Source organism: Carcharodon carcharias, chromosome 10 (genome assembly GCF_017639515.1).
Source record: "Carcharodon carcharias isolate sCarCar2 chromosome 10, sCarCar2.pri, whole genome shotgun sequence".
NCBI classification, from domain to species: domain Eukaryota; kingdom Metazoa; phylum Chordata; class Chondrichthyes; order Lamniformes; family Lamnidae; genus Carcharodon; species Carcharodon carcharias.
Genome location: NC_054476.1, coordinates 155,661,212 through 155,684,016, shown reverse-complemented (window position 1 = coordinate 155,684,016; position 22,805 = coordinate 155,661,212). Strand labels below are relative to the sequence as shown.

At 44.5% G+C, this 22,805-nt stretch overlaps 1 protein-coding gene across 1 annotated transcript in view; it reads right to left on the bottom strand.

Annotated features, from left to right (window-relative positions):
• Nucleotides 1-901: 901 nt before the first annotated feature.
• The window catches only part of LOC121283421 (spermatogenesis-associated protein 22), a 97,185-nt gene continuing 75,281 nt past the window's right edge, over nt 902-22,805 (bottom strand). The window contains exon 10 of the mRNA XM_041197984.1: nt 902-1,093. Coding sequence (XP_041053918.1) covers nt 902-1,093 — 192 coding nt within the window. The remainder of the gene's footprint in view (nt 1,094-22,805) is intronic.

Here is a 22,805-nt window from a genome sequence, read left to right as displayed (position 1 = left end):
AGGGGCATTTGCCTGGAACTCTTAAAATGTTGTTACAACAAGTAACAGCTCAACAAATGCAGCAACAAAATAGGTTTTAATGAAAACAATTTAAAATTTATTAGATTGTGGCACAAATGCAAATCATGTTATTGATTTTTATGGGATAATATATACTCAACATAGCATTTTCTTGTAATCAATTACTAATTACTTCTCAATAACCCTGCAATAATGATGTCACAATCATTAATACACTTTTGTGATCATCATGACACATCAGATATGGTGCTCACTGACAGACAATGTCTGCAATAAGACAAGAAAGGAGCAAATTTTAAAAACCTCTGCACAAAATCGAAACAGTATGTTTTACATAGGCAATAATAAAATCTCAAAGATTAGATGACTGCCTTTTATTGTATAACCTTATCTAAACTTATTCATTGGGATGTCAACTTTCAATCAAGAAGAGAAAAATTTCCCCTATAAATTGTATTCTAAGTATAGATATACTATAAATACAAGGGAGAACTTTAAAGAACTGGTGGTAAACAAAAAAATGTATTTGGATAAGTGTATATGTTCACAAGAGGTAACACAAATTAGCAGTCTGAATCTTACATTTTTCAAAAGAATCCTGCAATGGAATCTTTGTACCTCAACAAATACTTTAAATATGTTTGAAGCAAATCAGTGCTGCATACATAAATTCAATATTAAAACAAAAGATTTAAAGATTCAATCACAATTTGTTGATTCACAAAACGCATCTATCCAATCAACAGTTGTAATTTTAAAATTAGTTTTTAAACAGTATGAAATTCATATTGCAAACAGCATTTTTACAGTGCCCTTTCTTTTAGCCTTCTATATGACAAAAGTAAATGCCAAATTTTTGCAATTGGTTATGAAGAAGTATTCAGACTTCATTTAATGCCTTAACAAACTGTGTCATTTCAGCATCTGCTACGCTGACAAATTCAGCAAAGGTTTTCTGTTCTACAGTCGAGGCAGGCCTAACAGACACACATTTAAAAAGGTTTCTTCTCTGATCATAGGTCCCCATGCATCTGTGTACCTGTCCTCTGATCAGTCTTGGAAGGTCACGGTCCTGTTGGAAATAGCAAATACAGGCTTGACATATCAACCAGTGTATTAGTATTCAGTGGGAAAAAATTCAAAATGCTTGGTATGCTACAAATCTTACCAGCACTAGATGCTAATAGCTACAGTGGGCCAAATACAAAATAGAAACTACTGCCAAGCACTATAATATATTCATTAGAACCCAAGCCAAGGTGAAATAAAATTTAGAAAGACTGAGTTGGCAGAACACGGCTATAAAATGAAACAACCAAGAACATACAGATTTTAACAGTGATATAAAATCTAATTCTGAATTGAGCAGCAATTAGTCTATCAGTGCAGTCTGAAGTTGTTTTTAAATAAATATACAAGTGAACATGCAATGCAAGAATATACCAACACACTTGGCTGGATTGTCGCTACCGAGGCAAGTGCCTCAAGTTGGGAAATTTCACAATTCGCTGAACCCACCTCGGTGAAAAGTGCCTGACACACACAATTTCTGCTCCAGGCTTTGGCGGGGCGGTGGGGTAGCCAGGCCCACCACCACTGGAAGCATAGCAAAGGCAGCCATTCAGCGGTCGAGTGCCGAGGAAGAGTGGTTAGAAGTTCTTTGGAACATTGTACCAGTTGTTTTAGAAGCTGTTAGGTCCTCTAGCCCTAATCGCTCACACGCACACCCACCCCCCATGCCTGCTCATAGACCCATGCCAACTCAATGCAAACTCATAGCCCCAACCACCTCCCATACTCCCTCATAGCCCCCAAGCCAACTCAGTGCCCTCATGTCCCCAACTCACCCCTTGACCCTGCATATCCCTGTGCCACCTCACCTGACACTTCCCCAGTATCCACCACGAGCAGACCTCAGGAGTCATGTGCAGATGAAAAATGAACTAAATCTAATTCAGTTTTTACTAATACACACTTGATAGTAAAAGACTCTCATTCATGAAATCCATTCAAAGCTTTGAAATCTCATCAAGTGGTTAATCTAGCATAAAAACAATTTCTACTTAGATTTTCTTTATTTAGATTTTCAGAAGCTTCTGATAAGGTCCCACACAAGAGGTTAGTAAACAAAATTAGAGCGCATGGGATTGAGGGGAATATACTGGCATGGATTAAGAACTGGTTAACAGACAGAAAACAAAGAGTAGGAATAAATGGGTCATTTTCAGGTTGGCAGGCTGTGACTAGTGAGGTACCACAAGGATCAGTGCGGAGCCCCAGCTATTCACAATCTATATCACTGATTTAGATGTGGGGATTAAATTAATATTTCCAAGTTTGCAGATACCACAAAACTAGTGGAAGTGTGAGTTGTGAGGATGCAAAGATGCTTTAAAGGGGTTTGGAGAGGCTAAGCGAGTGGCAAAAATTTGGCGGATACAGTGTGGAGAAATGTGAGATTATCCACTTTGGTAGGAAAAACAGAAATACAGAGTATTTCTTAAATGGTTAGAGGCTGGGAAGTGTTGAACATCAAAGGGACTTGGGTGTCCTTGTTCATGAGTCACTGAAAGCTAACATGCAGGTATGTTTGACTTCATTTTATTGTGCACCTACTTTGTAATCAATTGCAAGTTACCTCCATAAAAGACTATACATAAAGAGATTATACAAAGAAACATAACTTAATCAAAAATGTTCAACATTTTTCTCTCAACTTCAGCAATTTTAGTTCAAGTGAAGCTGTCATCTTTTTCATGGTAGCATAGGTCACATGGTTATGAAGACGATTCTCCAAAGATTATTTTCTTTGTTTATAATGTAAGATAAACCAAATTATCAGTGATTGAGATGTAGGAATTTATCATCTTAGAGGATGGCTGTGATTTTGCCAACTTCTACCATATTTGATCATAGCTGGATGAGCAGCAGAAGAATAAATGTTTTTGTGATTGAGTGATGGAGTTGCATAACTTCTCTGATTCCATTTATTTCATTTTATAGACTTCCCATTCTATTATCCACAGTCAGCTGATAATATAAGATTATTTAGATACTGAGTACTCAATACGGCAAAGTCCCTAGAGGAGTATAAAAACTGCAGGGGGGAAATTAAAAAGGAAATTAGTATAGTGCATGAGAAAGCATTGGTGGGTAGAATAAAGGAAAATCCAAAGGGCTTTTATAAATATATAAAGAGAAAGAGAATAACTAGGAAAAGAGTAGGACCAGTGAGGGACCATTTGAGGCATCTGTGTGTGGACCCGGAAGATGTGGGTACAGTCCTCAATGCATACCTTGCATCGGTCTTCACAATGTCAAAGGACGCAGGTATAGACATCAGGGTGGAGGACTGTGAAATATTAGAGGAAATTAACATAGAGAGGTGGTACTAGCGGATTTAGCGGCATTAAAAGTGGATAAATCCGCAGGCCCGGATGAGATGTATCCCAGGCTGTTGAGGGAGGCAAGAGAAGAGATATCAGGGGCCCAGGCAGTAATTTTCAAAACCTCTCTGGCCACAGGTGAGGTGCCAGAGGACCAGAAGACTGCTAACGTTGGCCCATTATTTAAAAAGGAAGGGATATAGCAGAAAATTACAGGCCAGTCAGTCTAACATTGGTGGTGGGGAAGTTACTAGAAAGAATTGAGGGACAGAATATATCTGCACTTGGAGAGACACAGATTAATCAGGGATAGTCAGCATGGATTTGTGAAGGAAAGGTCATGTTTGACAAATTTTTTCGAATTATTTGAGGAGGTAACCAGGAGCGTTGATGAGGGTAATGCATTTGATGTGGTCTACATGGGCTTTAGCGAGGCTTTTGATAAGGTCCCTCGTGGCAGACTGGTCAAGAAAGTAAGAGCCCATGGGATCCAAAGCAAAGTGGCATGTTGGATCCAAAATTAACTGAGAGGCAGGATGCAGAGGGTGATGGTAGAGGGATGTTTCTGTGACTGGAAGTCTATTTCCAAGAGGGTTCCTCAGGGCTCGGTGCTGGGGCCCTTGCTGTTTGTGGTGTACGTAAATGATTTGGAGTCAGATTTAGAGGGTATGATCAAGAAGTTCACGGATGACACAAAAATTGGTAGGGTGGTAAATAGTGAGGATAGCCTTAAATTGCAGGAGGATATCAATGGACTGGTCAGGTGGGCAGAGCCGTGGCAAATGGAATTCAGCCTGGAAAGGTGTGAGGTAATGCACTTGGGGAGGGCTAACAAGGCAAGGGATTACACTATGATTGCACAGAGAGACCTTGATGTGCATATCCACAGATCCCTGAAGGTAGCAGGGCAGGTAGATAAGGTGGTTAAGAAGGCATATGGGATACCTGCCTTTATTGACCATGGCATAGAATACAAGAGCAGGGAGGTTATGCTGGAACAGTATAAAACACTGCTTAAGTCACAACTGGAGTACTGCATGCAGTTGTGGTCATCACATTATAGGAAGGATGTGATTGCACTGGAGAGGGTGCAGAGCAGGTTTGCCAGGATGCTGCCAGGGCTGGAGGGTCTGAGCTATGAGGAAAGATTGGATAGGCTGGGGTTGTTTTCCTTGGAGCAGCGAAGATTGAAAGGGAACCTGATAGAGGTGTATAAGATTATCTGGGATTATGAGATTAGATAGGGTGGATAGGAAGGCACTTTTCTTGTTAGTAGACGGGTCAATAACCGGGGGCATAGATTTAAGGTAAGAGGTAGAAGGCTAAGAGGGGAGTTGAGGAAAAATTGGGAAATTGGGAGTCTTGAACTCACTCCCTGAAAGGGTGGTTGACTCAGAAACTCTCGTAACATTTAAGAAGTATTTAGATATTCACTTGTGTTGCCATAGCCTCCAGGGCTATGGGCCAGGCACTGAAAAATGGGATGTTCTGATGAGCAATGTTCTTGTCACTCAGATGTAAAACCTTTCTGCACAAGATAAAGGCAGGTGTCTCAGTCGTCAGGGCAAGTTCCCTGTGCTCTATGCAGCCTTTAGGACAAAGTGACGGTCCGGCCTTTCCTGGAAACATTATTGATGCCTGCACCTCGGCGGTGCTTGTCATTGCTGCCATAATATAATATTGTTGCCATATAATGAGTTCTCTCATTCTCTCAGTGTGCTCTCAGCATCTTTACAGAGGGGCTCGTCATCTCTTCAACATCTGTGACCACTGATGCTGTGCGCCAGCTTCTGAAGGGCTCAGATGGTGAAGGAGGTCAAAACATCAGATGCTTCTAAAGTTACATGGTTGTGTCTCCATGATATGACCCTGATCACAGAACGCAAGCGAGCTGCCCTTGGCCAGACAGGAGTCAGACATTTTCAGAGGCTATGTGAAGATTTATGGAGTGTGCACAATGCATGATGTCATCATCCTCCTGCAATCGAACGACTACTGGGGTCTCCACCATATCTCCATGACAGGAGCATTCTCACAGAGGGTATTCGCGCTGCCATAAGCTAGACTGGAGTCAAACATTTACAAATGCGATGTGAGGAACTATGGGGTCACGTCACTGCATGTCGTCATCATCCTCCACAAATGTAGCAACTATGAGGGCCTCCCGAGTGCACCTGCCTCATCTAGCCAGTGTAAGTACCTCATCCTGTCATTGTCGCCTATGAAGACGGCCTCAGCCTCATCCCCTTCAGTGTCCTCTTCATTCGAGGAGACGTGCAGCTCCTCCATCTCCTCCTCTGCCAACTCATCTCCCCACTGGAGCATCATGTTATAAAGGGAGCAGCAGACGACGACAATGCGTGACACCCTCTGCAGACTGTATTGCAGGGCTTCACCAGACTGGTCCAGGCACCGGAACCTCATCTTCAGCATCCCGATGATCTGCTCCACCAAGTTGCAAGCTGCAGCATGAGCCTATATTATAGCATTGCTCTGTTGCAGTCTAAGGCCTCCACATGGGTGTCATCAGCCACAGCCTCTGCGAGTAGTCCTTGCCCCTGAGGAGCGATCCCTGCAGCCTCTGTGGACCCTGGAAGACTGCAGGGATCTGTGACCGACTGAGGATGTAGGCATCATGACGCTCCCTGGAAACCATGAGCACATCTGCAGGTTGCATATCTGGTGGTCGCACACCAGCTGCACATTCAGCAAATGGAAGCCCTTGCGGTTGAAGTAGTCCACTGTGTGTTGCAACAGAGTTCTGAGTGCCACATGAGTCAATCACACCCTGCACCAATGGGAAACCCTAGATCTGGGCGAATCCAATCACTCTTGCATCCTGGCTGTCCTGGTCCCGGGCGAAATGCACAAAGTTGTGTGCCCTCGTGAAGATTGCATCCACGACCTCATGGATGCATTTGTGGGTGGAAGCTTGAGAGATCCCACAGAGGTCACTTGTGGAGCCCTGAAAGGAGCTACTGGCATAGAAATTGAGCACCATGGTCACTTTCACAGCCACTGGCTGTAGATGCCCTCCATGTCCCTGTGGTACCAAATCCTGCAGTAAACGGCAGATGTGAGCAACAAGTTCCCTAGAATGTGCAGTCTTTGGCGACACTGGTTCTTGGTCATCTGCAGGAATGAAAGGCGGCGTCTATAGACGAGGCGCTGACCAGCATTGGCTCGCTGTGACTCTTGGGTGGCATGTGTGGGAACCCTTGCCACCCCTTCTTCCTGAGGTTACTACTTCTGCCCTTGTGCAGCCAGGAGCCTCAGTTGCTCTCTCCTCTGTCTTCTTCATGCTCTCTCAGCCATCAGGCATGCAGCCAGTTCACCAGGCTCCATGATCCAGATGCAGTCCTCCTGCAGGATATGAGAGAGAGACACATGGTTAGCATAGATATACTAAGAACCTGTCCTAGTTAAGTGTGATGGCCCCTTAACGCTTCTGGAGAGTGCTGACCACCACTCGGATGGCCAGAGGTTAGTGCGCTGCATGGCTGCCCTGTTAGCTTGAACCATGGTGGAGACTGGTCCAAACCAGGATGCTGACATTGCAAGAGGCTGTGAGCGCTTCCGTCAGTGACTGCTACATAGCCAGCTTTAGCGAGGAGATTGTACATGTGTAGTCCAGCTGCTCTGCAGTCCACTAACGTGCTCATGAATTTTCAGTCTGTGTCAGTAGGGGGTGAGGGTGGGGAGCTCAGCAGGACTTGGTGGCACTTTGATGTCTGTGTTGCTTGAGTGGGCAGATAAGCTATGACCCAACCCCAATCATTTCAATGTGTCTGCACCTGAACTGTCTCAGTTGCAGAGGAATGGTCACTTTCTACAGGGTTCCCAAATGCATGACCACCTCCCTTGCCCATCCTACACCCCTACCCCAAATGCTTGTGTGCTGTATTTAACGGCAGGGCTGCCCTTGCCCACCCCCCCACCAGTCACCTCAACGACAAGGCCGCTTGCCCCCCACCCCCCCGCCTCAAGTCGCCTCAATGGCAAAGTTGCACTTGCTCTCCGCTCCCCCTCAAATGTCGCCTCAGAGACATGGTTGCCCTTTCCCCCTGACTCCACCCCTCCCACCAGTTGGGCATGATGGTACTTAACCCTGGCTCCCAGCACCCCTGAAGCCTGTAAAGCAACAGGTAACCCTGGCGAGTTCTGCAGAACGTTGCTGTGCACTTACCTCCAGTTCACCCAAAGTGCAGGCTGCCAAGTGCATGTTGCCTCTGTGCTGTTGTGAAACACATCGGCCTGCTTTCCCACCGACGTGGATGGACAATCTAGTAGAGGTGCGAGAGCCTGGCAGGATGATAATGATGTGCTGATCTATTACAATGAGGTTACGGATGACTGATGGCAGGAAACGTGGCCCACCATTGGTGGGCTGAACGGACAATCGCCTTCCTGGTGTCGTGAAACCAATTGTGCCATATTATCTGCTCACACCACCTATCACGCCTGCCGCCAGCGGGCATGGAAAATTCCGCCCTGGTGTGTGAATTATTTGAAAAGTAAATGTAGTGACAAAAGCAGATTCGTATCCTATTCCATAGTTGGAAGATTGTATTGAGAAGGTGGATAATCAAAGTTTATCACAAAGATTGACTTGCTGAGATGATACTAACAAGTGCCGTTATCGGAGAGAGCAAAGGAGATATTGGCTTTTGTGATGCCAGATGGACTATATCAGTTTAAAGTTATGCCATTTGGTATGAAAATGCACCGACAACATTTCAAAGACTGACAAAGTAATTGCAAGGCTGAGCAATTGTGCTGTTTATACTGACAATTTGATAGTTTTCAGTCGATGTGGGAGGAACATTCACAACATCTGAAAGAACTGTTTGATCAACAGCAAGAAGCTAATTTGGAATTCCATTGTAAAGTGGGTGCTGCGGTAACCTGCTGACTTGCTTTTAAATTTAAAATTTGTTTTGGACTGTTGCCTTAAAGGAGTTGTGTCATTGGGAGTTAGGTTAATTAAGAATTTTAGGATTTGTTGTAGTTTTAAGTAACTGTAATCTTATATATGTGCTTGAAATCTTTTCTTTTATTAATAAATATTTTAATTTAATTTTTAAAATCCCTAAAGGTGTCAGTTCTGAATTCAAATCTTCTTGTAATACAAATTGCAAAACCATTGTGATAGCGTGGCCAAGTTTCCCTTGCGGATTTGGTCCACCTGGCATGTCATAACAAATGAAAAAGGTGCAATAACATTAATCAGTATATTAAATAGACCACCAACTAGTGGGAGGCCTGTAGAGAAACAAATTTGCAAAGAAATTACAGAGAGTTGCAAGGATTATAGAACAATTATAATGGGGGACTTCAATTATCTGAATATGGACTGGGATAGGAATAGTGCAAAGGGACATTCCTGGAGAGGGTTCAAGATAATTTTCTGTGGCAGAGTCAGAGTAAAGGACCCCTAGGAAACAGTGACCATAACATGGTTGAATTTAGCATTCAGTTTGAGAGTGAGAAACTTGGATTGGAAACAACTGTGCTAAATTTAAATAAGGGTAATTAGAAAGGAGTGAGCACAGAGTTGGCTGGAATGGACTGGGAAAGGAGTTTAGCAGAAAAGACGGTTGATGAATAATGGCAGACATTTAAGGGAATAGTTTATGACTCACAACAAAGATATAGCCCGGTGAGGAAGAAGGATTCTAGGAAGGGGATAAATCAACCATGGTTAACCAAGGGAGTTAAGGATAGTATCAAATTGAAAGAAAAAACATACAATGTGACAAAGCTTAGTGCTAAGCCAGAGGATTGAGAAAATTTTAAAAACCAACAAAAGATGACCAAAAATAATAAAGAGGGAGAAAACAAACTTTGAGGGCAAACTTGCAAGTAATATAAAAACGGACAGTAAGAGCTTCTTTAAATATATAAAAAGGAAGAGAAGGGCCAGAGTGAACATAGGCCCCATGGAGAACGAGGCTGGAGAAATAACAATGGGGAGCCAGGAAATGGCAGAGGAGTTGAATAAATATTTTCCATCAGTCTTCCTGGTAGAAGGCACTAATAGCATTCCAAATATACAAAATAATCAAGGGGCAAAAGGGGGGAATGAAATAAATACAGCAACTATCACGAGAGAAAAAGTACTAGGGAAACTTTTGGGGCTAAAGGTCGATAAGTCCCCTGGACTTGATGGGTTATTTCCTAGGATATTAAATTAAGTAGCTACACAGATAGTGGATGCACTGTTAGTAATCTTCCAAGAATCCTTAGATTGTGGAAAAGCCCAAGAAGATTGGAAAACCGTCAATGTCACGCCTTTGTTCAAAAAGGGAGACAAAAAACAGATAACTATAGGCCAGTTAGCTTAACATCCGTCATTTGGAAATTTTTAGAGTTTATTATAAAGGATGTAATAACAGAGCATTTAGAAATATATAATATAATCAAGCAGAGTCAGCATGGCTTCATGAAGGGGAAATCATGCCTGACAAATTTATTAGGATTCTTTGAGGAGGTAACAAGCAGGATAGATAAAGGGGAACCAGTACATGTAATATATTTGGATTTCCAAAAGGCATTCAATAAGATACCACATATAAGGCCACTTAATAAGAGCCCATGGTGTTGGGGGTAGTATATTAGCATGGATTGAAGGTTGGCTAACTAATAGAAGCTAGAGAGTTGGGATAAGGGGTGCATTTTCAGAATGGCAACTTGTAACTAGTGGAGTGCCACAGGGGTCTGTGCTGGGGCCATTATTATTTACAAAATATATTAATGACTTAGATGAGGGAAGTGAATGCACTATCACCAGGTTTGCAGATATTAAAATAGACACAAAAATAGGTGGGAAGGCAAGTGGTGAGGGTGACACAAAGAGTCTACAGAAGGATATAGACAGGTTAAGTGATTGGGCAAAAAACTTGGCTGATGGAATATAATGTGGGAAAATGTGAATAGGCAGGATGCATAGAGGAGCTGAATACTATTTAAATGGAGAAAGACTGCAGAAAGCTACAGCACAGAAGGATTTGGAAGTCCTCATGCATGAATTCCAAAAAGCTAACATACAAGTTCAGCAGGTATCAGGGATGGCAAATGGAATGTTGGCCTTTATTTCAAAGGGAATGGAGTATAAAAATAGGGAAGTCTTGCTAAAACTATACAAAGCACTGTTTGGACTACATCTAGAATACTGTGAACAGTTTTGGTCCCCCTTATCTAAGGAAAGATATACTGGCATTGGAGGCAGTCCACAGATTGTTCACTAGGTTGAGCCCAGGTATGGAGGCTTTTTCTTATGAGGGGTTGAGTAGATTTGGCCTGTATTCATTGGGGTTTAGAGGAATGAGAGGCGACCTTATTGAAACAAATAAGATTCTTAGCGGGCTTGATAGGGTAGGTGCTGAGAGGCTGTTTCCCCTTGTGGGAGAATCTAAGACCAGAGGGTATAATCTCAGAGTAAGGGGTCATCCATTTAAGACAAAGATGAGTAATTTCTTCTCTCAGAAGGTAGTGAATCTGTGGAATTCTTTACCGCAGAGGGCTGTAGAGGCTGGGTCGTTAAGTATATTCAAGGCTGAGATAGACATATTTTTAATCAGTAAGGGGATCAAGGGTTATGGGGAAAAGGCAGGAAATTGGAGTTGAGGATTATCAGATCAGCTATGATCTCATTGAATGGCAGAGCAGACTCGGTGGGCCGAATGGCCTGTTCTGTTCCTATGTCTTATGGTCCTATGGTATGTTTCTGGTCCAACAACAGGGCACGCGCTGTTGGACCTGGTTCTAGGGAATGAGTTGGCCCAAGTGGATCAAATAACAGTGGGAGGGCATTTAGGGAACAGTGACCATTGTATCATAAGGTTGAGGTCGGCCATGTAGAAGGACAAGGAGCAATCCAGAGCAGGGATAATTAATTGGGGGAAAGCCAACTTTAATGGGAATGAGAATGCATCTGAGTTGAGTGAGTTGGAATCAAATATTGGCAACAATGACAGGAGCTGAACAATGGGCTACCTTCAAAGAGCTAGTATTGCGGGCAATGTCAAGGTATATTCCCTTGAAGGGGAAAGGTGGGACAAATAAGTTTAGAACACCCTGGATGACCAGAGAAACAGAGGTGAAGGTGTATGACAGATGTCAGGTAGAAAATGCAATGGAGAATCAGGCTGAATATAGAAAACCAGAGGGGAAGTGAAAAAACTAATCAGAAATACAAGGAAGGAGCATGAAAAGAAACTAGCAGCTAACATAAAAGGGAATCCCAAAGTCTTCTGTAAGCACGTAAATAATAAAAGGGTGGTAAAAGGGTAGGGCCAATTAGGGATAAAAGAGACTTTCATGTGGAGGCAGAAGTAGCGGAGGTATTAAACGAGTATTTTGCATCTATCTTTACAAAGGAAGAGGATGCTTCCCAGGCCGAGGTGAGAAAGGATGTAACTGGTACACTTGAGGAATTTACAATTGAGAAAGAGGAGGTATAGCAAGGCTAGCTTTACTTAAAATTGATAAGGTACCGGACCGGATGAGATGCAACTGAGGATACCAAGGGAGGTGAAAGTGGAAATTTCAGAGGCACTGGTGATAATTTTCCAGTCTTCCTTAGACAACAGGGGTGATGCCAAATGACTGAAGAATTCCGAATGTTACACCCTTGTTCAAAAAGGGGTGCAAGGATAATGCCAGCAACTACAGACCAGTCAATTTGAATCCAGTGGTATAGGGAAACTTCATGGCATTGGTGCAATAATTGGAGATGACCTTGGTCCAGGAGATCAGGATGTAGAATTGGTTTGGGTGGAGATGAGGAATAGTAGGGGAAAGATGGATGTAGATAGGTTGAGTGAGTGGGCAAAAATCTGGCTGATAGAGTATAATGTGGGAAAATGTGAAGTTGTTTACTTTGGCAGGAAGAATAAAAAAGCTGAGTGGTACTTAAATGGAGAACGGCTGCAGAATTCCGAGGTGCAGAAGGATCTAGGTGTCCTAGTACATGAGTCACAAGTTAATATGCAGGTACAGCAAGTGATCAAGAAGGCTAATGGAATGCTATCCTTTATTATGAGAGGAATTGAACATAAATGTAAGGATGTCATGCTTTAGTTATACAAGACATTCGTGAGACCACGTCTCGAACATTGTGTTTTGGTCTTCTTATTTAAGGATGTAAATGCGTTGGCAAGGTGGACGTGGAAAGGATGTTACCTCTTGTGGGTGAGTTGCTATTTTAGAACAGAGATGGGGACTTTTTTTCTCTCAGAGGATTGTGTGACTTTGGAACTCTGCCTCAGAAGGCGGTGGAAGCGGGCTCATTGAATATTTTTGAGGCAGAGGTAGACAGATTCTTGTTAGACATGGGAATCGAAGGTTACTGGGAGTAGAAAGGAATGTGAAACACAAAACAGAACAACCATGATCTTATGGAATTACAGAGCAGGCTCGAGGGGCTTCTGCTCCTATTTCGTATGTTCATATAATAAAGCTGTTTCAAAACTATGCTGTATTTTACCTTACTGGCCAGAGACATGTGATGCTGAACTGAAAGCAACAACATGTCACTTCTTGAGAAAATATCTATCAAAGCTGTGATAAAATTGGGGTGAAATTTGTGAAGGGTTTTCTTTACAAATTATTGTAAATAATGTATTATACATCTCAGAGCCACAGAACCAAAGTTTAATAATGATTAGGCAGATGGATAAATTATGTGTAAAAGTAAATGGAATGTGAGATACCAGCCAGCAAATTTTTGAACCAAAGCATTGGTAAGTTTGTTCAGCAAATTATTTTGGAGGATGATTTTAGTCTCATTTAGCATGCAGAATTAGTTGGCACTTTTTTATCATTTGTAAATTAGTTCTCCATGTAGCAGCATAGATTTGTACTCAGTGATGCCTGTTACATTGGCACAAGCCCAAAGCACTATGTGGTTTCAACTGAATTTACTGCGCTATTTTTATTTTTACAGAAAAAGACTTTAAAATGGCTTTAATTTTATGGCCAGAATTTTATGATTCTACTGGTGGGTTCTGAGGGGGCGGGTGAGTCTGAATTTACACGGGTAGGGTTCCCTCCAGGTTCCCGCCCACCTAACCTGGTAGTGAATTTACAGCAGGGCGGGCAGGGCCTCGGAAGGGAAGCCTGCCCTTGCCACAATTAAGGCCCTTAAGTGGCCACTTAAGGGCCTTCCTGCCCAGGCTCAATTTTTAGGCTGACAGGCGAATGACAGCTCAGCAGGGAAAATCCGAAAATTAACTGAGTTCGATCTCGGGCAGGAAAGCAGGACAGGAGGATGAGTGGGGGGGGGGGGGTGCCTCCATCAGAAGGCCCCTTTTGACTGGGTCACCCTCCCCTTACGGACCGGTGATCTGACTCCCCATCACCACCCCCATCCCCCATGGCCTATTCCCTGAGACCCCAATAGCCCCCCCTCATGACACCCAGCGTTGCCTAAGCTCCCCGCCCTAGGACCCCCTACACTTACCTGTCCTCCAGATCCCTGGACTTAGTTCCAGGCAGCTCCCTGCATTGCTTCTTCCGGCCACTGCAGCACTGTGCCTGGGCAGTTTGGAGAGCTATTGGCCAATCAGATTGGCCAGCTACTCTCCAATGCGGGACTTCCTCCTGGGTGAATGCGGAAGTCCTGCCTTATGCCAATCCACACTCATTAGAGCATAAAGTGTCATAGGGGCTGCTGGAGTCGGCAGGGATGTGTTCCCCCACCACCCTGAAAATTCAGGTCTATGTTTTTTTTTCCAATTTGTCCCTTAATAAACCTTACCTCCAGTGCTCCTTGCAGGAATTTTGGCTGGGAAAGGGATAGAGATAAACCTGAGCACATTAGGTTAATGGATGCAAAAGCAACTAGCAGCAACCACATAAAACGTCCAAGCATCTGATTCCTTCATTTACTCGTTCTTTCTGTAACTCTATGGAACGACAAGAAGTAATAGTAGCAAGTGCCTGTGAAAGGCCCCAAAATTTGTTATGGCTATGTATGCAGCATTTGTAATTTTGTGTTGATGCAAGAAGCTAGAAATCCTATCCACTGGAACCTTATTGCGAGAGTGCTACACTAAATCTGGGACATATTATACATTATATAGGAACATTTGATATTGTGATAGACTAAAGATACATGATTTATTACCATCATCTTTATTTCCTGCCTTATTGAACAGAAGATTTTCCACTAAAGAGTTACTGAAGTTAATCAAATGGAACTGCAGACTCATTCTGCAGTACTGACATTAATTTATGTGGAGCAGCCTGTAGATGCGCTTATATTAAAGAAGCCAAAATCCTCTGTATGGCAAGCAAGATAATGGCAAGCTTTTTTATACAGTATGATGCTCCATCCTGTGGTCCAGCTGAAAAATTACAACATTTATACATACCGCATGCAACTGCTCAATTGCAATGAATGTCACAAGATAATTATGGATGAAGGTGGTCATTTGACTTATCTAATTCAGAGAGATTCTAAATATCAGAGAGATTCTAACTATCAGGGGAGGTGATGGCATAGTGGTATTATAGTGGACTAGTAATCCAGGGTAATCCTCTGGGGAGCCAAGTTCAAATCCTGCCTCGGCAGATGGTGAAATCTGAATTCAATAAAAAAAAATCAGGAATTAAAAATCCAATAATGATCATGATTGTTGTAAAAACCCATCGGGTTCACTAATACCCTTTAGGGAAGGAAATCTGCCATCCTTTCCTGGCCTACATATGACTCCAGACCCACAGCGATGTGGTTGACTCTTAAATGCCCTTGCAAAACTGCTACAAAGACATGAAAGTGGATAGACCACCTGGCGCTGACAATGGCAAAGTCCTCCTTACTAACATCTGGGGGATTGTGCCAAAATTGGGAGAGCTATCTCACAGACTAGTCAATCAACATCCTGACATAGTCATCCTCACAGAATCAAATCTTACAGGTAATGCCTCACCATCCCTGGATATGTCCTGGCCCACTGGCAGGACAGGCCCAGCAGTGATGGAGGCATAGTGGTATACAATCAGGAGGGAACTGCCCTGGGAGTGATGTTCAACATTGACTCTGGACCTCATGGCATCATGTCAAACGGGCAAGGAAATCACCTACTGTCCTCACTCAGCTGATGAATCAGTGCTCCTCCATGTTGAACATGTTGGAAGCACTGAGGGTGGCAAGGGCACAGAATGTATGCTGGGTGGGGGACTTCAATATCCATCACCAAGAGTGGCTTGGTAGCACCACTGCTGGCTGAGTCTTAAATGACATAGCTGCTAGACTTGGTCTGTGGCAGGTGGTGAGGGAAAAACATATGTGACCTCATCCTCACCAACCTACCTGCTGCAGATGCATCTGTCCATGACAGTATCGGTAGGAGTGACTACTGCACAGTTCTTATGCAGACGAAGTTCCACCTTCACATTGAAGATACCCTCCATCATGTTGTGTGATACTACCACTGTGCTAAAAGGATTTTGAACAGATCTAGCAACTCAAGATTGAGCATCCATGAGGTGCTGTGGGCCATCAGCAACAGCAGAATTGTACTCAAACACAATCTGTAACCTCATGGCCAGGCATATCCCCCACTCTATCATTACCATCAAGCCAGGGGGTCAACCCTGGTTCAATGAAGAGTGCAGGAGGGCATGCCAGGAGCAGCAACCAGGCATACCTAACCTGGTGAAGCTATAAAACAGGGCTATTTGCATGCCAAGCAGCAAGTGATAGACAGGGCTAAGCGATCCCACAACCAATGATCAGATCTAAGCCTGCCACATTCAGTTGTGAATGGTGGTGGACAATGAAACAACTCACCAAAGGAGGAGGCTCCACAAATATCCCCATCCTCAATGATGGAGGAGCCTAGCACAGCAGTGCAAAAGATAAGGCTGAAGCATTTGCAACAATCTTCAGCCAGAAGTGCTAAGTGGATGATCCACCTCGGCCTCCTCCAGAGGTCCCCAGCATCACAGGTGCCAGTCTTCAGCCAATTCGATTCACTCCACGTGATATCAAGAAACGGCTGAAGGCACTCGAGGCTGCAAAGGCTATGGGCCCTGACAATATTCCGGCAACATACTGAAGACTCGTGCTCCAGAACTAGCCAAGCTGTTCCAGTTCAGCTATAACATTGGCATCTACCTGCTATATGGAAAATTGCCCAGGTATGTCCTGAACACAAAAAGCAGGACAAATCCAATCCGGCCAATTGCCGCCCCATCAGTCTACTCTCAATCATCAGCAAAGTAATGGAAGGAGTCATGAACAGTGCTATCAAGCGGCACTTGCTTAGCAATAATCTGCTCACTGATGTCCATTTTGGGTTCCACCAAGGCCACTCAGCTCCTGACCTCATTACAGCCTTGGTTCAAACATGGACAAAAGAGCTGAACTCCCGGGGTGAGGTGAGAGTGACTGCTCTTGACATCAAGGCAGCATTTGAGCGAGTGTGGCATCAAGGAGCCCTAGCAAAATTGAAGCCAATGGGAATCAGGAGGAAAACTCCCCACTGGTTGGAATCATACCTAGCACAAAGGAAGATGGTTGTTGGAGGTCAGTCACTTCAGCTCCAGGATATCACTGCAGGAGTTCCTCAAGGTAGTGTCCTAGCACCAACCATCTTCAGCTGCTTCATCAATGACCTTCCTTCCATCACAAGGACAGAAGTGGAGATGTTCGCTGATGATTGCACCATGTCAGCACCATTTGCGACTCCTCAGATACTGAAGCAGTCCATGTCCAAATGCAGCAAGACCTGGACAATATCCAGGCTTGGGCTGACAAGTGGCAAGTAACATTCATGCCACCTAAGTGTCAGGCAATGACTATCTCCAATAAAAGAAAATCCAGCCATTGCCCCTTGATGTTCAATGGCATTACCATCACTGAATCCCCCACTATCAACGCCCTGGGAGTTACCATTGACCAGAAACTGAACTGGACTAGCCATATGAATACTGTGGCTATGAGAGCAGGTCAGAGGCTAGGAATCATGCGACAGGTAACTCACCTCCTGACTCCTCAAAGCCTGTCCACCATCTACAAGGCACAAGTCAGGAATGTGATGGAATATTCCCCATTTGCCTGGATGAGTGCAGCTCCTACCACACTGAAGAAGCCAGCCACCATCCAAGATAAAGCTGTCCGCATCCACATTCACTCCCTCCACCACCGATGCACAGTAGCAGCAATGTGTACCATCTACAAGATGCACTGCAGGAATTCACCAAGGCTCCTTTGACAGCACCTTCTAGACCCATGACCACTACCACCTAGAAGGACAAGGGCAGCAGTTAAGTGGGAACACCACCACCTGGAAGTTCCCCTCCAAGTCATTTGCCATCCTGACTTGGAAATACGTTGCCGTACCTTCACTGTCGCTGGATCAAAATCCTAGAACTCCCTTCCTAACAGCACTGTGGGTGAACCTACACCACATGGACTGTAGCAGTTCTAGAAGGCAGCTCACCACCACCTTCTCAAGGCCAATTAGGGATGGGCAATAAATGCTGGCCCAGCCAGCAAAGCCTGCATCCCGTGAATGAATAAAGCAAAAATCTACACCCTGTTTTAGGATTCAATTGTTTCATAAATAATTCCAGGTGTTTTTCCCTCCACTACCCGATCTAGAAGTTTATTCCACATTTAAATTAACAGGTGTGTGAGGAACAATTTCTTGATATTGGTCCTAAAAGAACCCTTGTCTAGTTTAAAACAAAAACAGAATTACCTGGAAAAACTCAGCGGGTCTGGCAGCATCGGCGGAGAAGAAAAGAGTTGAAGTTTCGAGTCCTCATGACCCTTTTGTCCAGTTTAGCTGTGTCTTCAAATTCTACACCCAGAGTTCAATTTAAAGTAATACATCAGGTTAACTTTTTCCATATTCGTAACAATCTTATATATTCTATAAGATCACCTATCAGATGCCTCATTTCCAGGTTGAAAAGCCAAAATTCTCCAGTTCTCTCTCAATTCATACCCTTCACACTGAGGATTTGCCTCCTTGTTCTTCTCTGTACTGCCTCCAAAGCTTAAGTGTCTCTCCTGTTTTTTTAAAATTCTGTCACAGGATGTAGGCATCACTGGCTAGGCCAGAATTTGTTGCCCTTTCCTAATTGCCCTTGAGAAGATAATGGTGGGCTGCCTCTTTGAACCGCTTCAGTCCATGTTCTGTAAATACACCCACAGTGCTTTTGGGGAGGGATTTCCAGGATTTTGACCAAGAGACAGTGAAGTCCCAAGTCAGGATGGTATGTGGCTTGGAAGGGAAGTTGCAGGTGGTGGTGTTCCCATGCATCTGCTGCCCTTGTCTTTCTTGGTGGTAGAGGTAGAGGGAAGTTGCTGTCAAAGAAGCCTTGGTGAGTTGCTGCAGTGCATTTTGTAGATGGGATACACTGCTGCCATTGTGCTTTGATGGTGGAGAGAGTGATTGCTTAAGGTAGTAGAAGGGTTGCCAATCAAGCGGGCTGCTTTGTCCTGGACGGTGTCGAGCTTGAGTGTTGTTGGAGCTGCATTCATTCAGGCAAGTGGAGAGTACTCCATCACACTCCTGATTTGTGCCTTGCCGATGGTGGACAGGCTTTGGGGTGTCAGGAAGTGAGTTACTCACCACAGAATTCCCAGCCTCTGACCTGTTCTTGTAGCCACAGTATTTATGTGGCTAATCCAATTCAGTTTCTAGTCAAGGGTAGCCCCGAGGCTGTGGATAGTGGCAGGGCCAGGGAGAGAAATCTCAGGCTTTGCTGGCTAGGCCAGCATTTATTGCCCATCCCTAATTGCCCTTGAGAATGTAGTAGTGAGCTGCCATCTTGAACCAAAGAAGTTCATGTGGTGTAGGTACTCCCACAGTGCTGATAGGGAGGGTTCCAGGGTTTTACCAGGTTCCAGGTGAAGGGACAGCAATATATTTCTAAGTCAGATTGGTGAATGGCTTGGAGGGGAGCATCCAGGTAGCAGTATTCCCATGCCATCTGATGCCCTTGTCATTCTCGATGGTAGTGGTCGTGGATTTGGAAGGTGCTGTCTAAGGACACTTGCTGCAGTGCATTTTGTAGATGGTACACACTGCTGCTACTGTGCATCGCTGGTGGAGGGAGTGAATGTTTGTGGATGGGGTGCCAATCAAATGGGCTGCTTTGTCATGGATGGTGGCAAGCTTCTTGACTGTTGTTAGAGCTGCACTCCCAGGCAAGGGGAGAGTGTTCCATCACACTCCTTACTTAGAGTCATAGAGGTCTACAGCACAGAAAAAGGCCCTTCAGCCCATTGAGTCTGCGCCGGTCAAACAAGTACCTAACTATTCTAATCCCATTTTCCAGCATTAGGCCCATAATCTTGCACGCCAAGCATTACAAGTGCACATCCAAATACTTATTAAATATTATGAGGGTTTGTGCCTCTACAACCCTTTCAGGCAGTGAGTTCCAGATTCCCACCAGCCTCTGGGTGAAAAATTCTTCCTCACATCCCCTCTGAACTTCTTGCCCCTTACCTTAAATCTATGCCCCCTGGTTATTGATCCCTCCACCAAGGGGAAAAGTTCCTTCCTGACTACCCTATATGCCTCTCATACTTGTGCCTTGTAGATTGTGAACAAGCTTTAGGGCGTCAGGAGGTGAGTTACTTGCCTCTGACCCGCTCTTGTAGTCACAGTATTTATATAGCTAGTCCAGTTGTTTCTGATCGCCCCAGGGTGCTGATAGTGGGGGATTCAGCGATGGCAATGCCATTGAATATCAAGAAGCGATGGTTAGATTCTTTCTTGTTGGTGATGGTCGTTGCCTGGCACTTGTGTGGCATGACTGTTACTTGCCACTTATCAGCCCTTGCCTGGATGTTGTCCAGGTCTTGCTACATTTGGATACGGACTGCTTCAGTATCTGTGGAGTTGCAAATGGTGCTGAACATCAATGAGCATCCCCACTTCTCACCTTATGATGGAAGGTCATTGATGAAGCAGCTGAAGATGGTTGGGCCTAGGGCACTACCCTGAGAACTCCTGCAGGGATCTCCTGGTGCTGAGATGACTGACCTCCAATAGCCACAATCATCTTCCTTTGTGCTAGGTACGACTCCAACCAGCGGAGAGTTTCCCCCTACCCCAATTCCCATTGACTCCAGTTTTGCTAGGACTCTTTGATGACACACTTGGAGAGGCAGGGATTATTCAAGGACAGTCAGCATGGTTTTGTTAAGGGGAGGTCATGTCTGACAATTTCATTGAATTTTTTGAAGAGGTGACCAGGTGTGTAGATGAGGGCAATGCATTTGACATAGTCTACTTGGACTTCAGCAAGGCTTATAAGGTCCCACATGGGAGACTGATAACGAAGGTAAGAGCCCATGGGATACAAGGCAATTTGGCAAATTAGATCCAGAATTGGCTGAGTGGCAGGAAGCAGAAGATGATGGTCGAGGGGTGTTTTTGTGACTGGATGCCTGTGTCCAGTGGGGTTCCACAGGGATCGGTGTTGGGTTCCTTGCTGTTTGTGGTATACATAACGATTTAGACTTCAACATAGGAGGGTTGATCAGTAAGTTCGTGGATGACACGAAAATTGGTGGGGTGGTAAATAGTGAGGAGGATAGCCTTAGGTTACAGGAGGAAGCTGGTCAGATGGGCTGATCAGTGGCAAATGGAATTTAATCCAGATAAGTGTGAGGTGATGCACTTGGGCAGGACAAACAAGGCATGGGAATACACAATGAACAGTAGGACCCTGGGAAGTACCGAGGATCAGAGGGACGTTGGTGTGCATGTCCATTGGTCCCTTAAGGTAGTGGGACAGGTAGATAAGATGGTTAAGAAGGCATATGGGATATTTGCCTTTATTAGCTGAGGAATAGAATATACTAGCAGGGAGGTTATGCTGGAATTGTATAAAATGCTGGTTAGGCCGCAGCTAGAGTATCGTGTGCAGTTCTGGAATCTGCATTGTAGGAAGGATGTGATTACACTAGAGAGAGTGCAGAGGAGATTTACCAGGATGTTGCCTGGGCTGGACAGTTTTAGTTATGAGGAAAAATTGGATAGACTGGGGTTATTTTCCCTGGAGCAGAGGAGATTGAGGGGAAACGTGATTGAGGTGTATAAAATTATGAGGGGCATAGATAGGGTAGACAGGAAAGAACTTTTCCCCTTGATGGAGAGATCAATAACTAGGGGGCATAGATTTAAGGTAAGGGTCAGGAGGTTTAGAGGGGGTGTGAGGAAGAATTTTTTTCAGCCAGAGGGTGGTGGGAATCTGGAACTCACTGCCTGAAAGGGTGGTAGATGCAGAAACCCCCATAACATTTAAGAAGCATTTGGATGTGCACTTGCAATGCCATGGCATACAAGGCTATGGGCCTAATGCTGGAAAATGGGATTAGAATAGTTAGGTACTTGTTTGACCGGTGCAGACTCGATGGGCCAAAGGGCCTTTTTCTGTGCTGTTGACCTCTATGACTTGGTCAATGTGGCATTGATGTCAAGGGCACTCACTCTCACCTCACCTCTTCAGAGTTCAGCTCTTTTGTTCACGCTTGAACCAAGGCTGTAATGACATCAGGAGCTGAGTGGAACCCAAACTGAGTGTCAGTGAGCAGGTCATTGCTAAACTTCGCCAGATTGACACCTCATTTTTAGGTATGCCTGGTGCTGCTCCAGGCATGCCCTCCTGCACTCTCCATTGAACCAGGGTTGATCTCCTGGGTTGACGATAATGATAGAATGGGGGGCTATGCCGGTTTATAAGGTTACAGATTGTAGTTGCATACAATTCTGCTGCTGATGTCCCACAGTGCCTCATGGATGCCAAGTTTTGAGCTGCTAGATCTATTTGAAATCTATCTCATTCAGCATGGTAGTATTGTCACATAACACAATGAAGGGTAACATCACCTGACTTTGCTCCTGCATCAGCTTATTTTGTTACTGAAACCCTCATTCATGCCTTTATTATCTCAAAACATCTCTATAATTCCATACACTATACTTGACTATTCCAGTGCAGATGTGAAGATGGACTTTGTCTCCACAGGCACTGTGTGCTGGTCACTCCAACCAATACTGTAATGGACAGATCGCATAAGCACTGTGTGCTGGTTACTCCAACCAATACTGTAATGGACAGATGCATCTGCGACAGGTAGATTGGTGAGGACGAGGTCAAGTAGGTTTTTCCCTCTTGGTTCCTTCACCACCTGCCACAGACCCAGTCTAGCAGTTATGTCCCTTAGGACTCAGCCAGCTCAGTTAGCAGTGATGCTACAGAGCCACTCTTGCTGATGGACACTGAACTTCCCCTCCCAGAGTACATTTTATGTCTTGCCACCCTCTGTGCTTCTTCCAAGTGGTGTTCAACATGGAGGAGTACTGATTCGTCAGCTGAGGGTGGGGGTGGAGTAGTGGAGAGGGGTTAGAGGTGGTAACCTTG